Source organism: Phocoena sinus, chromosome 5 (assembly GCF_008692025.1).
Source record: "Phocoena sinus isolate mPhoSin1 chromosome 5, mPhoSin1.pri, whole genome shotgun sequence".
Lineage (NCBI taxonomy): Eukaryota > Metazoa > Chordata > Mammalia > Artiodactyla > Phocoenidae > Phocoena > Phocoena sinus.
This window is the reverse complement of record NC_045767.1, coordinates 87,738,809-87,753,229: the sequence shown is the minus strand read 5'-3', so window position 1 is coordinate 87,753,229 and position 14,421 is coordinate 87,738,809. Positions and strand designations below refer to the sequence as shown.

General features: G+C 36.8%; 1 protein-coding gene across 1 annotated transcript; it reads left to right on the top strand.

The window, feature by feature from the left end:
- Nucleotides 1-8,846: 8,846 nt before the first annotated feature.
- LOC116753975 (UDP-glucuronosyltransferase 2B4-like) lies at nt 8,847-12,709 on the top strand. The gene is given in 3 exon segments (XM_032631990.1): nt 8,847-9,576; nt 10,199-10,347; nt 12,677-12,709. Coding segments are annotated over 3 exon segments (912 nt in total).
- The last annotated feature ends 1,712 nt before the right edge of the window (nt 12,710-14,421 follow it).

The following is a 14,421-nucleotide window of genomic DNA, read 5'->3' as shown; positions in this document are numbered from 1 at the left end:
AACTGTGCATGGATAACTCCACTCTTAGAAACTAGAAACTTTGAGGGAAAAAAACTGAGATAATATCTTGAAAAATTCATACTTAAAAGATTATAGGAGATTGGTTCAAGATGGCAGAGTAGAAGGACGTGCTCTCATCTCCTCTTATGACAGCACCGGAATCACAACTTACTGATGAACAATCATCGACTGGAAGACACTGGAACTCACCAAAAATGATATCTGACATCCAAAGACAAAGGAGAAGCCACAATGAGATGGTAGGAAGGGTGCAGTCTCAATAAAATCAAATCCCATAACTGCTGGGTAGGTGACTTACACTGGAGAACACTTATACCACAGACATCCACCAACTGGAGTGTAGGTTCTGAGCCCCACATCAGGCTTCCCAACCTGGGGGTCCGGCCACAGAAGGAGGAATTCCTAGATAATCAGACTTTGAAGGCTATTGGTATTTGATTGCAGGACTTTGACAGAACTGGGGGAAACAGAGACTCCACTCTTGGAGGGCACACACAAAGTAGTGTGCACATTGGGAAACAGGGGAAGGAGCAGTGACCCAATATGAGAATGAACTAGACCTACCTGCTAGTGTTGGAGGGTGTCCTGCAGAGGCGGCGAGTGACAGTGTCTCACTGTGAGGACAAGGACACTGGCAGCAGAAGTTCTGGGAAGTACTCCTTGGTGTGAGCTCTCCCAGAGCCCGCCATTAGCCTCACCAAAGAGCCTGGGTAGGCTTCATTTTTGGGTCACCTCATGGCAAACAATGAACAGGGAGGGAACCCAGCCCCACCCATCAGCAGACAAGTGGATTAAAGTTTTATTGAGCTCTGCCCACCACAGCAACAGCCAGCTCTACCCACCACCAGTCCCTCCCATCAGGAAACTTGCACAAACCTTTTGGATAGCCTCATCCACCAGAGGGCAGACATCAGAAGCAAGAAGAACTACAATCCTGCAGCCTGTGGAATAAAAACCACATTCACAGAAATATAGACAAGATGAAAAGGAAGAGGGCTAGATACCAGATGAAGGAACAAGATAAAACCCCAGAAAAACAGTTAAATGAAGTGGAGATAAGCAACCTTCCAAAGAAAGAATTCAGAATAACGATAGTAGAGATGATCCAGGACCTCCGGAAAGGAATGGAGGCAAAGATAGAGAAGATGTAAGAAATGTTTATCAAAGACATAGAAGAATAAAAGAACAAACAAACAGAGATGAATAATACAATAACTGAAATGAAAACTACACTAGAAGAAATCAATAGCAGAATAACTGAGACAAAAGAACAGATAAGTGACCTAGAAGACAGAATAGTGGAATTCACTGCTGCAGAACAAAGAAAAAAGAAGAAATAGAAAATATGAACAAACCAATCACTAGTAATGAAATTGAAACTGTGATTAAAAATCTTCCAACAAACGAAAGTCCAGGACCAGATGTCTTCACAGGTGAATTCTATCAAACATTTAGAGAAGAGCTAACACCCATCCTTCTCAAACTCTTCCAAAAAATTGCAGAGGAAGGAACACTCCCAAACTCATTCAATAGCCACCATCACCTGATACCAAAACCAGACAAAGATACTACAAAAAAAGAAAATTACAGACCAGTAACACTGATGAATATAGATGTAAAAGTCCTCGACAAAATACTAGCAAACAGAATCCAACAACATATTAAAAGGATCATACACCATGATCAAGTGGGATGTAGCTCAGGGATGCAAGGATTCTTCATGATACACAAATCAATCAATGTGATACACCATATTAACAAATTGAAGAATAAAAACCATATAATCATCTCAATAGATGCAGAAAAAGCTTTTAACAAAATTCAACATCTATTTATGATAAAAACTCTCCAGAAAGTGGGAATAGAGGGACGCTACCTCAACATAATAAAGGCCATATATGACAAACACACAGCAAACATCATTCTCAATGGTGAAAAACTGAAAGCATTTCCACTAAGGTCAGGAACAAGACAAGGATGTCCACTCTCACCACTATTATTCAACATAGTTTTGCAAGTCCTAGCCACAGCAATCAGAGGAGAAAAAGAAATAAAAGAAATACAAATCGGAAAAGAAGAAGTAAAACTGTCACTCTTTGCAGATGAAATGATACTATACATAGAGAAACCTAAAAATGCCACCAGAAAACTACTAGAGCTAATCAATGAATTTGGTAAAGTTGCAGGATACAAAATTAATGCACAGAAATCTCTTGCATTCCTATACACTAATGATGAAAAATTTGAAAGAGAAATTAAGGAAACACTCCCATTTACCATTGCAATAAAAAGAATAAAATACCTAGGAATAAACCTACCTAGGGATACAAAAGACCTATATGCAGAGAACTATAAGACACTGATGAAAGAAATTAAAGATGATACAAACAGATGGAGAGATATACCATGTTCTTGGACTGGAAGAATCAACATTATTAAAATGACTATACTACCCAAAGCAGTATATAGATTCAATGCAATCCCTACCAAATTACCAATGGCATTTTTTATGGAACTAGAACAAAAAATCTTAAAATTTGTATGGAGACACAAAAGACCCTAAATAGCCAAAGCGGTTTTGAGGGAAAAAAAACGGAGGTGGAGGAATCAGACTCCCTGACTTCACACTATACTACAAAGCTACAGTAATCAAGACGATATGGTACTGGCACAAAAATATAGATATATCAAATATAGATCAATGGTACAGGATAAAAAACCCAGAGATAAACCCACGCACTTGTGGTCAACTACTCTATGACAAAGGAAGCAAGGATATACAAGGATATACAATAAGTGGTGCTGGGAAAACTGGACAGCTACATGTAAAAGAATGAAATTAGAACACTCCCTAACACCATACACGAAAATAAACCCTAAATGGATTAGAGACCTAAGTGTAAAACTGGACACTATAAAACTCTTAGAGGAAAACATAGGAAGAACACTCTTTGACATAAATCACAATAAGATCTTTTTTGATCCACCTCCTAGAGTAAGGAAATAAAAACAAAAATAAACAAATGGGACCTAATGAAACTTTAAAGCTTTTGCACAGCAAAGGAAACCATAAACAAGACGAAAAGACAACCTTCAGAATGGGAGAAAATATTTGCCAACGAATCAACAGACAAAGGATTAATCTCCAAAATATATAAACAGCTCATGCAGCTCAATATTAAAGAAACAAACAATGCAATCCAAAAATGGGCAGAAGACCTAAATAAACATTTCTTCAAAGAAGACATACACATGGCCAAGAAGCACATGAAAAGCTGCTCACCATCACTAATTATTAGATAAATGCAAATCAAAGCTACAATGAGGTATCACCTCACACCAGTTAGAATGGGCTTCACCAGAAAATCTAGAAACAACAAATGCTGGAGAGGGTGTGGCGAAAAGGAAACTCTCTTGCACTGTTGGTGGGAATGTAAACTGATACAGCCACTATGAAGAACAGTATGGAGGTTCCTTAAAAAACTAAAAATAGAATTACCATATGATCCAGCAATCCCACTACTGGGCATATACCCAAAGAAAACCATAATTCAAAAAGACATATGTACCCCAATGTTCATTGCAGCACTATTTACAATAGCCAGGTCATGGAAGCAACCTAGATGCCCATCAACAGACAAACGGATAAAGAAGATGTGGTACATATATAAAATGGAGTATTACTCAGCCATAAAAAGGAACGAAATTGGGTCATTTGTTGAGATGTGAATGGATCTAGAGACTGTCATACAGAGTGAAATAAGTAAGAAAGAGAAAAACAAATATTGTATATTGACGCATGTATGTGGAACCTAGAAAAATGATACAGATGAACCGGTTTGCTGGGCAGTAGTTGAGACACAGATGTAGAGAACAAACATATGGACACCAATGCAGGAAAGCCGTGTGGGGTGGGGTGGGGATGGTGGTGAGATGAATTGGGTGATTGGGATTGACATGTATACACTGATGTGTATAAAATTGATGACTAATAAGAACTTGCTGTATAAAAAATAAATAAAATAAAATTCAAAATTTAAAAACAAAACAACTAATACTAAACTTCCTTTGGGTTATTTGTATAGAAATATGTTAATATAAATGTTTCAGACATTACATGAAATTCCTAAAAATCTTATATATTCTGGTATAATGTTAGCAGTCATAATTCTGGTTATTATTTTAAAATGTATATCAGAAATAACTAAATTTCCTTGTCAATTGCATTATTATGAACTTTCATCAAATCTTTAACCGTGGTCATTTTTAAGTCTTTTGTCATTTACAGACAGTTCTGGGTGTACTCTGATGCTTTTGCAAAAAAGTTCCTATAAAAGTGTTTCATCTTCTAGGAATTCATGGAAAAGACTCTGACAAGCACAGGTTTCTGGTAACTGACTATACTGCTGAACTGAATGAATAAGCATTTTCTGAACTCTAATGGAAAACTGATGAATTCATAAAAGTGCTAACAGAAGATCAAGATGAAAAAAAAAATTAATTACATGGGACTGAGTGAACTGATGAGGATGATTATAATTTTTGTGACTTGCTGTTTGAATAAAAAAAAAAAAAGAACTGTTAATGATGAAAACTTACTATGCCATGGCTTAGTATGGCCTGACTTGGAAATTTAGTTTCAGAGGCTTTTGTGAATATACCAAGGAAAGAGGACCTAGATGTATCTTATTCCCACAGACCGCCAATAAATATTTGCTTAACGGAGAAAAAATTAATATATAGTATAGGAAAGAACCTGACAGATGCTTAACATTATTGAGTGATAGCAATGCCCAAACTCTTCTGTGATCAAACACTATGAAGTATCCTCCTAAGGATAAACTTATTACAAATAAGAAGTGAAAATTCAATTATGGAGATGCTTTCAGTTTCAGCTCTGATATGCAAAAACTTGGAAGTTGTTACTGTATCTTGTCCTTACAAGATAATGCTGTACAAAATGAAAATCAATGACTTTTCTCAGACGTGATTAATAAAACATGTAACTACGAAAGAAAAAACAAAATAGGTGTAGGGTTTCTCTGGTGGCACAGTGGTTGAGAGTTTGCCTGCTGATGCAGGGGACACGGGTTCATGCCCTGGTCCGGGAAGATCCCATATGCCGCGGAGCGGCAGGGCCCGTGAGCCATGGCCGCTGAGCCCGCGTGTCCAGAGCCCGTGCTCCGCAACGGGAGAGGCCACAACCGTGAGAGGCCCGCGTATCACAAAAAAAAAAAAAAAAAAAAGGTGTATAGTTGTACCTCATGGTTTTAATTTGCATTTCCCTAATGACTAATAATGTTAAGCATCTTTTCTTGTGCCTTATTTACCACCATATATCTTCCTTACTGATGTATTTGTTCAACTCCTCTGCCTGATTTACAAATGATATTTTTGCTTTCTAATTGCGTTCTAAGAGTTATTTATGTATTCTTGATACAAGTCCTTTATCACACATATGATTTGCAAATACTTTCTCTAAGTCCGTGGCTTGTCTTTCATTCTTTTAAAAGTGTCTTTCAAAGAGAAGTTTTAACTTTGATAAAGTCCGGTTGATCAGTTTTGCCTTTTCTGAACCATGCTTTTGGTGTCATATTTAAGAAGTTTTTGCCCAACTCAAGGCCATGAAAGTTTTCTCCTAGGAGTTTTATAGTTGTAGATTTTTATTATTATTATTTTTTAGTGGTACTCGGGCCTCTCACCGCCACAGCTCCTCCCGCTGTGGAACACAGTCTCCGGACGCACAGGATCAGCGGCCATGGCCCATGGGCCCAGCCACTCTGAGGCATGTGGGATCCTCCCGGACCAGCGCACGAACCCGCATCCCCTGCATCGGCAGGCGGACTCTCAACCACTGTGCCACCAGGGAAGCCCTAGTTGTAGATTTTGCATTTGATTTTATGATCCATTTTAAGTTAATTTTTGTGTATGGTACAAGGTATGGTTTGAAGTTCTTGTTTTGGTTTGTTTATTTTTTTGTTTTTGGCACATGCCTATCCTGTTATGCCAGCACCACTTGTTGAAAGGCTATCCTTTCTCCACTAAATTGTCTTTACACCTTTGTCAAAAATCATTTGTCCATATATGTGTGCCATATGTGTGCGGGTTTGTTTCTGGACTTGCTATTCTATTCCGCTGATCTATTTGTCTGTCTTTGCACCAGTACCATACTCTCTTGATTACTTAGCTTTACAATAACTCCTGAAATCAGGTAATGTTAGTCCTTCAACTTTGTTTTCCTTTTTAAAGTTTGATATACAACTTTGGCTATTCTAGGTCCTTTTCCTTTCCATATGAATTTAAAAATCAGATCATCAATGTCTATCAAAAAAAAAATCTTGCTGAACTTTAAAAACAAAACAAAACAAAAAAGCCTGCAAGGGACTTCCCTGGTGGTGCAGTGGTTATGAATCCACCTGCCAATACAGGGGACATGGGTTTGAGCTCTGGTCCAGGAAGACCCCACGTGCCATGGAGCAACAAGCCCGTGCATGACAACTACTGAGCCTGCACACCACAACTCCTGAGGCCATGCACTTAGAGCCTGTGCTCTGCAACAGGAGAAGCCACCACAGTGAAAAGCCCATGCACCACAATGAAGAATAGCCCCCACTGACTGCAACTAGAGAGAGTCCACACATAGCAACAAAGATCCAACACAGACAAAAATAAATTTTTTTAAAAAACCTGCAAACTTGAAGATAGATCAATAAGATAATACAACTCAAAGAACAGAGAGAAAAAAGAATGAAGATAAATGAACTGAGGGGTTGAGAATTGTGGGACATAATTAAGCACAGTAACATACACAAAATGGGAGTGTCAGAGAAAAAGGAACGGAGCAAAATATTTTTAAAAATAATGCCTGAGAACATCCCAAATATGATGAAAAGCATTAACCTATGTATCCCAATTGTTCAACCAAGTCCAAGTACAATAAACATAGGAGAGCCATACACAGACTTAATGAAATGTTGAAAGCTAAAGACAGAAAATCTTGAAGCACTAAAAGAAAAGTAATTTATCCATACAAGGGAACTCCAATAAGACATCACTTATATCTCATCAGAAACAATGGAAGCTCTATGGCAGTGAGATGACGTATTCAAAGCGCTGAAAGACAAAACTGTCAACCAAAAGTTCTATATCAAACAAAACTATCTTTCAAAAATGAGGGCAAAATACAGATATTTCTTTCCCTCCACTCCCCCCCAAAAAATTCATTGCTTGGAAATCTGCCTTATAGGAAAAACTAAAAGAAAGTCTTCAAACTGAAGGAAGTAAACCCAGATTGCAATTTCTAATCACCATGATAAAACAGAAAAAACTGGTGAGATAAGTAATTATATGACAGTATAAATGCATATGTCTTCTTCCTTCTTTTAATAAATATAAAAAGCAAGCATGTAAAACATGTATATAGTTGTAGTCCTAGGCATTTGACATATAGTTAATATATTGGGTGGGGGGTGATTGGGATGCAGCAGTGATACAGGCCCTGAGATGACAGGGTTCTACAATGGCTTAGGTCCAAGGGTCCAGGGTCCTGTAGCTGCACAGCCTGGAAATGGTGGGCCAAGATTCCAATTCTGGCCCTAGTGGAAGTCACAGAGCAGCAGCAGCGTGTGCCCAGCAATAGCCTGTTAAAGTCACAAGTCAGGACCCATGGGCTGGGGTGCAGAGCCCCAGCAGTGTGGTCGTGGTAATTGTGAAACAGAACCCTGACCCAGGGTGAGGTACAAAGTAGCAGCATTTTAGCCCCAGCAATGATAGGTTAAAGCCATGACTTAGGCTCCAGGAATGGTGGGTAGCTCAGCAGCTCAGCCTAGGTAATGACCAGTCAAAGCCACAACTAGGAATACACAGTGAAGTCCAAGCAATAGCAGAATTGCCCCAGTTATGGCAAGACAAAGTACTAACTTAATACCTGTGGGCAGGGCACAGAGCAGGAGCTCCAGTCTCATAGATAGTCAGGCATTGTGGCAACTCAACCAGGGAAAGCAAAGTACCGGAGTGATGGGGCCCCAAGTGTCAGATCTCACCACAGCAACATTTCCAACCTCAGGAAAGACACAGAAGCAGGGACTCTGGGCAGCTCTGTGTCTGCTGTAATCAGTGTTGGTGAAGACTGTGGAAGTCCTCAGTAGCAAATACTGCAAACCTTTATGATGGTGAAGCTTGCTGGGATTCTCCTGCTCTTCTTCTTCCCATGGGGTGAAATCCATTTGAAGGAATTTCTGTGGGTGCCAAGCTGCTCTGAACTGGAGGATGAGGTGATGGAGGTAAAATCTTTCCCAAGCTTTTTTACAGGGCCATCCTCAGTTTTTACAATCTGCAGGGTTTCTGCTGCTTCTTCATTGTAGTCCAGAGCTTTCCCAAAGTAATTTACATTGGTTTGTAGTTGCTCATTTATTTTTTTTTTTTTTTGCTTTTATGGGGGATACAAGTGTTGGGACCTCCTAACCCTCCATCCTGTTGATGTTACATTATCTCTAATTCTGTGTCAAGGGGACTGCAGACACAAGAGCCTCTCACTTGTCACTGTTGTTACACTATTTTTCTCTCTTACATAATAACTGATTTGTGTGTGCAAAGTCATCGACTTTTAGATGGGTGATAGCACTGATGAAATAATATTAAACACCAGTATAAACATGAAGTGTTCTACACTTTGCCCTTTCACTTGATTTCCACAGCTGTGACTATTCATATAATGTAGTTATTTGAGGCACAGGAGTTATAATTTAACATCCTGATTGATTTCTCCTTGGATATAAACATGAGCAATGGCAAAAGGATAATGTAATTTTTGAAAAGTATTGCATATGAACAAGATGTCTGTGAAATGGCTCTCACTTCTGCTGCTACTACAGCTGACTTGCTACTTTAGCTCTGGAAGTTATGGAAAGGTGCTGGCACGACCAATGAAATACAGTCATTGGATGAATATGAAGACAATCCTGGATGAACTTGTCATGACGGGTCATAAGGTGACTGTTCTGACAACTTCAGCTTCCATTCTTATTGATCCCAACAAACCATCTGCTATTAAGTTTGAGACTTTCCCTATGTCTTTAACTAAAGATAATTTGAAGCATAACATCAAGCATTTGGTAGAGAAATGGACATATCTGGCAAAAAATTCATTGTGGACATATTTTTCATAATTGAGAAGTTTATTTTGGGAACTTTCTGATATGCTTATGAATATCTGTAAAGATGTTGTTTCAAACAAGAAGCTGATGACAAAACTACATGAATCAAGGTTTGATGCTGTTCTTGCAGATGCTGTTGGACCCTGTGGTGAGCTGCTGGCTGAGGTACTTAAAGTATCTTTAGTATACAGTCTCCGCTCCTCTCCTGGCTATTCAGCTGAAAAGTATAGTGGAAGGCTTCCATTCCCACCATCCTATGTACCTGCTACGTTTTCAGAATTAAGTGATCACGTGACATTCACGGACAGGGTCAAAAATATGATATATGCACTTTATTTTGACTTTTGGTTCCAGACATTTAATGAGAATAAATGGAATCAGTTTTACAGTGAAGTACTAGGTAAGTCATATTTTTAGTTGGTAGCATGAAGTCCTAACTTTCCTAGTGCCTTGGAAGGTGAGTTTGTATAAAGTAACAGAATTTTGTCTCTTATAAGTGAAACAAGGAAATGAAAATATAAAATGATTTCATAAGTATTATCAAAATATTAAATTATAGGGTAAAGTATAACCCTGTTTCCCATTACTCATACAGATTCTCCTCCAGGAAGTCATAAAACACAAACTGAAGCACTTAGGACTTCTCTAAGCAATTATATATCTATATTACTAAACTTCTTTTTTTAACTTAAAAAAAATCACTAGAAACCTCATAAAATGCCTTGATAAATGAAGACAGGTAGATTGAAGAGTTACACACATATTTGTAGCACAAATATTTAGGTAGCATTTGGAAATTGTTTCTACCTGTGTAGCTCGGTTTCCGTATTATATGATATGATATGATACAATATCAATATGATGTACACTATACACATACATATATATTTGCTTTATTAGAGAACACTTTCAAACATCTTTGGCTATATCATTCCAAGCTCCTTTCCAAAAACTACCTACTATATTCACATGGCAATACTCTCATTTGATCTAACTCTTGTTGTTTTAGTTTATCCTTCCAGGAAGACCGACTACATTATTAAAGACAATGGGGAAAGCTGAAATGTGGCTCATTCGAACATACTGGGATTTTGAATTTCCTCTCCCACTGCTACCAAATTTTGAATTTGTTGGAGGCCTCCACTGCAAACCAGCCAAACCCCTGCCTAAGGTTACCTATTCTTATTTATTTTGTTTTGTTTACATTGCATTTTCAATAGGAATAATCCTGTGTTCTTTATTTAGAATATTTAATTACAGTGAGAGAGATGTGGGATGCTAGATAAAGTGACTTACCAATTAGAAACTCATATATTTATTTCTATACCAACACAAGTATCAGAATTTCATTATCAATACAGAATAAAGTGGAAGACTTTGAGAATATGTCAGTAAAATTATTACTTTCATTATTCAATACATAATAAAGCATCAGACTTCATTAAAAGAATTATTATAAAAAATTAAAAGAATAATTATAAAATGACTAGCATATTCCAGAAATAAGTGCTAATATGTAGAGAAATGGTGTAGACACAGTTTCTGCCATCTGACACTCTACCTGGAAAGATAGAATACCAGCAAGTAGTAAAAACTGTGTGAAATTTTTATAAGGAAAGACCACAACACTAAGGAAACATCCAGCAGGAATCACAGATATTATCCCTGAGGCATTGATAATTAAGACAAGATCTGAAAGATGTTCAGGATAGGGCAGGGGTAGAAGAAGGCACAAAAGAAAAGCCGGTAGAGTAGTAATGACAGTTTCCAAGAAGTCTAAGTTTAGCCTAAAAAGGAAGAGTTTGAGTAAAGAGGCAGATGATGCTGGAGAGGTAAGTTGGAGACAGATAATTATAAGGAGTTTGAAACATCTAGTAGGAGCATTAAGGAGAAAATTAAAAGGGTAAAGAAAGGGAGAGAGATGTTCACATAAAAAAAAAACACACACACAGGATGTAGTTACTGGGTTGGATTGTAGAGGGGCAAGAGTGAAAAGGGACATCATTTAGCTGGTTGTTGCAAGATACAGGCAACAATGATGGAAAACTAGAATACAATGTTCATAGAGTTATGTCCGCCTTAACTCTTATAATAATAGTACAAACCTCATATTGTTGTGGGGAAAAAATCTGTTAGTATGTATGAAACACCCAAAATGTCTCTGGAACATACTTAGTGATCCAGAAAAAATATTACCTATTGTCTTTATTGTTATTTTGTTGCTATTCCATGCTGTCAATAACCCAATGTGTACCAGTCACTTAGATCTAATTTCTAAATTACTAGAAACTGGTTTTCCAATATATCAAGATTATATAATCTAGCAAAGTCCTAAAGAGTAGATATCCCAAGGAGTTGTTTAAAAGTAAATTTTAAGTTTTTAAATGAAAAATAAAGGGAATTAAAATTTTAATACATGTAATAAAATTTAAGTTAAATAAAATATAATTTAATACATTTAAGTTAAAGTTGTTTTAATTTTAAGAATTTTTTAAGGTTTGGCTATCTGATCAGCAAGATAAAATGATAAAATTCTTTTCTAAGGATTGAGATTCTTCACTGGCGCACTAGCCAAAAAGAACACCATTCTTGAACAATATAAATGTATGACCTAACAATTTGTGGAGCCAAATTCAGCATTTCCTAGCTTTCACATCAGCATTTAAACCATTCCTCATTTGAAATCCCAGGGTTTTACAACTTGCAGAATAAAAGAGATAACTTAGTTTATTAGGATAGGTGTTTTCTGCCTATACCAATCCTATAGAAAACCTCAGTAAAGCTCCCTTAGGGATGTACATCTCAACATCATAGCTGCCTAACAGAATGAGCACAGGGAAAATATACACTGCATATATAAGAACCATAAACTCTGCACATACACTAAACAGCAAATAATTTGTACAACTTGAATCTGAAAACTTCCCGTAGTTTAAAAATACAAAGAATTCTCTTCAGTTTATAGGATGCTATTCCTTATGAAGGAAAGCAACAATCTAATCTATTTTAAATTGATATGATCTCTTTTAAATTGACTTAAGGGCTTCCCTAGTGGCACAGTGGTTAAGAATCTGCCTGCCAATGCAGGGGACATGGGTTCAAGCCCTGGTCTGGGAAGATCCCAGATGCCACGGAGCAGCTAAGCCCGTGCGCCACAACTACTGAGTCCGTGCTCTAGAGCCTGTGAGCCACAAGTACTGAAGCCCGCATGTCCAGAGCCCATGCTCCACAACAAGAGAAGCCACCACAATGAGAAGCCCGCGCACTGCAAAGAGTAGCCCCCACTCACCACAACTAGAGAAAGCCCGTGCACAGCAAGGAAGAACCAATGCAGCCAAAAATAAATAAAAGATGTGGTACATATATACAATGGAATATTACTCAGCCATAAAAAAGAACAAAATAATGCCATTTGCACCAACAAAGTCTGAGATAAGGTTAGTGAAAGTTCTATGCTATCTAACCCTAGTTTTTGAAAGATGTCCCTGTTCTCATTGCAGGAAAGTGATAGCATTAGTAAGAAGGGAGGTTAAGAGGAGAGGAATAAGGACAAAGAAAGGATGAATAGTAGGATAATGATAATAATTAGTAATAGTTGCTTTTGCTATTAAGTTGCAAAATAAGATTTAAATCCATCAATGATTGTGAAGATTTCATTATATAAAGAAACTATTCCTTCAAGCTACTAACTTTTCCATTCATTATTAGGTTCTCAGAAAATTTCTGTAATTTTTAAAGAATTAAGACATTTGGCAAAATGCTTCAAGAATCTTAAAAATGCTATAGACTTTGACTTCATAGTATACTCCTAAGAAATCATACAGAGAAAATTAATCAAGGTGTGCAAAAACAATATTTTGGGCAGTAATTCATAAAAGCCAACACTGGAAGTAATGTAAATATTCAAAATTAAGCAATAATTAAATAAATTATCATGTGCACATCACACCATTACAATCGTTTTCTCAAAGAATTTTTTATTACACTAAATCAACTATAGTATGAGGTTTAGTTGGAAAATAACAGCTATAATAAGATCACAGTTTTCTTGTAGGATAAAAAAATATAAATTAGAATTACAATTTTCAAAATATATGTCACAATGTATATTTAGTTATAGGAGTAATTAAGATTAGAATGAAAGCACGAATTTTAGCATAATGCCATCAAGGTCCATCCATGTTGTCAAAAAATGGCAGGATGTCCTTCTTTCTCATAGATGAATAACACTGAGTTCTGTGTGTGTGTGCGTGCATTTGTGTGTGTGTATTATATATATCACATCTTTATTATGTTGAAGTAGGTTCCTTCTACACCCAATATGTTGAGGGTTTTTATCAGGAAAGGATGTTGTATCTTGCCAAATGTTATTCTACATTTATTGAGATGATCAAGTTATTTTAAATTTCATTCTATTAATGCAATGTATTACACTTACTGATTTGGGTACTTTGAACCATCCTTGCATCCCAGGGATAAATCCCATTTGGTCATGGTATATAATCCTTTTAATATGTTCTTGAATTTAACTTGCTGATATTTGGATGAGAATTTTTGCATTTATATTCTTCCTGGATAATGGCTTATATTGAAGGTAATACTGGCCTTGTAGAATGAGTTTGGAAGTGTTCCCTCTTTCCTCTTTAATTTTTTTGGAAGAGTTTTTGAAGAACTGGCATTAATTATTCTTTAAATATTTCATAGAATTTGTCAGTGAAGCCTTCTGGTCCTGGGGTTTTCTGTTGAGAGGTTTTTGAAACTGATTCAATACCTTTACTTATTATGACTGTCCAGATTTTCTAATTCTTCCTGATTCAGTCTTGATAGATTGCATGTTTCTAGGAATTTATTCATTCTTCTTGGTAATGTAATTTTTTGGCATATAATTCTACACAGTAGTCTTTTACGAGTGTATGTATTTCTGTAGCATCAGTTATAATGTCTCCACTTTCATTTCTAATTTTATTTATGTCTTCTTCCTTCCTTAGTTAACCTAGCTAAAGATTGTCATTTTGTTTATTTTTTTAAAAGACAGAGAAAGACAAATACTAGATGATATCCATTTTATGTGGAATATAAAAAAGTCAAACTTGTAAAAACAGAGAGTAATATGGTGGTTACCAGGAGCTGAGGGGTAGGAGAATAGGAGAGATGTCTTTTAAGGGTACAGATCTGCATCTCATAGAAAAATAAGTCCTAGAGATCTAAGGTATAGTACAGTGAATATGGACAACCATATTATATT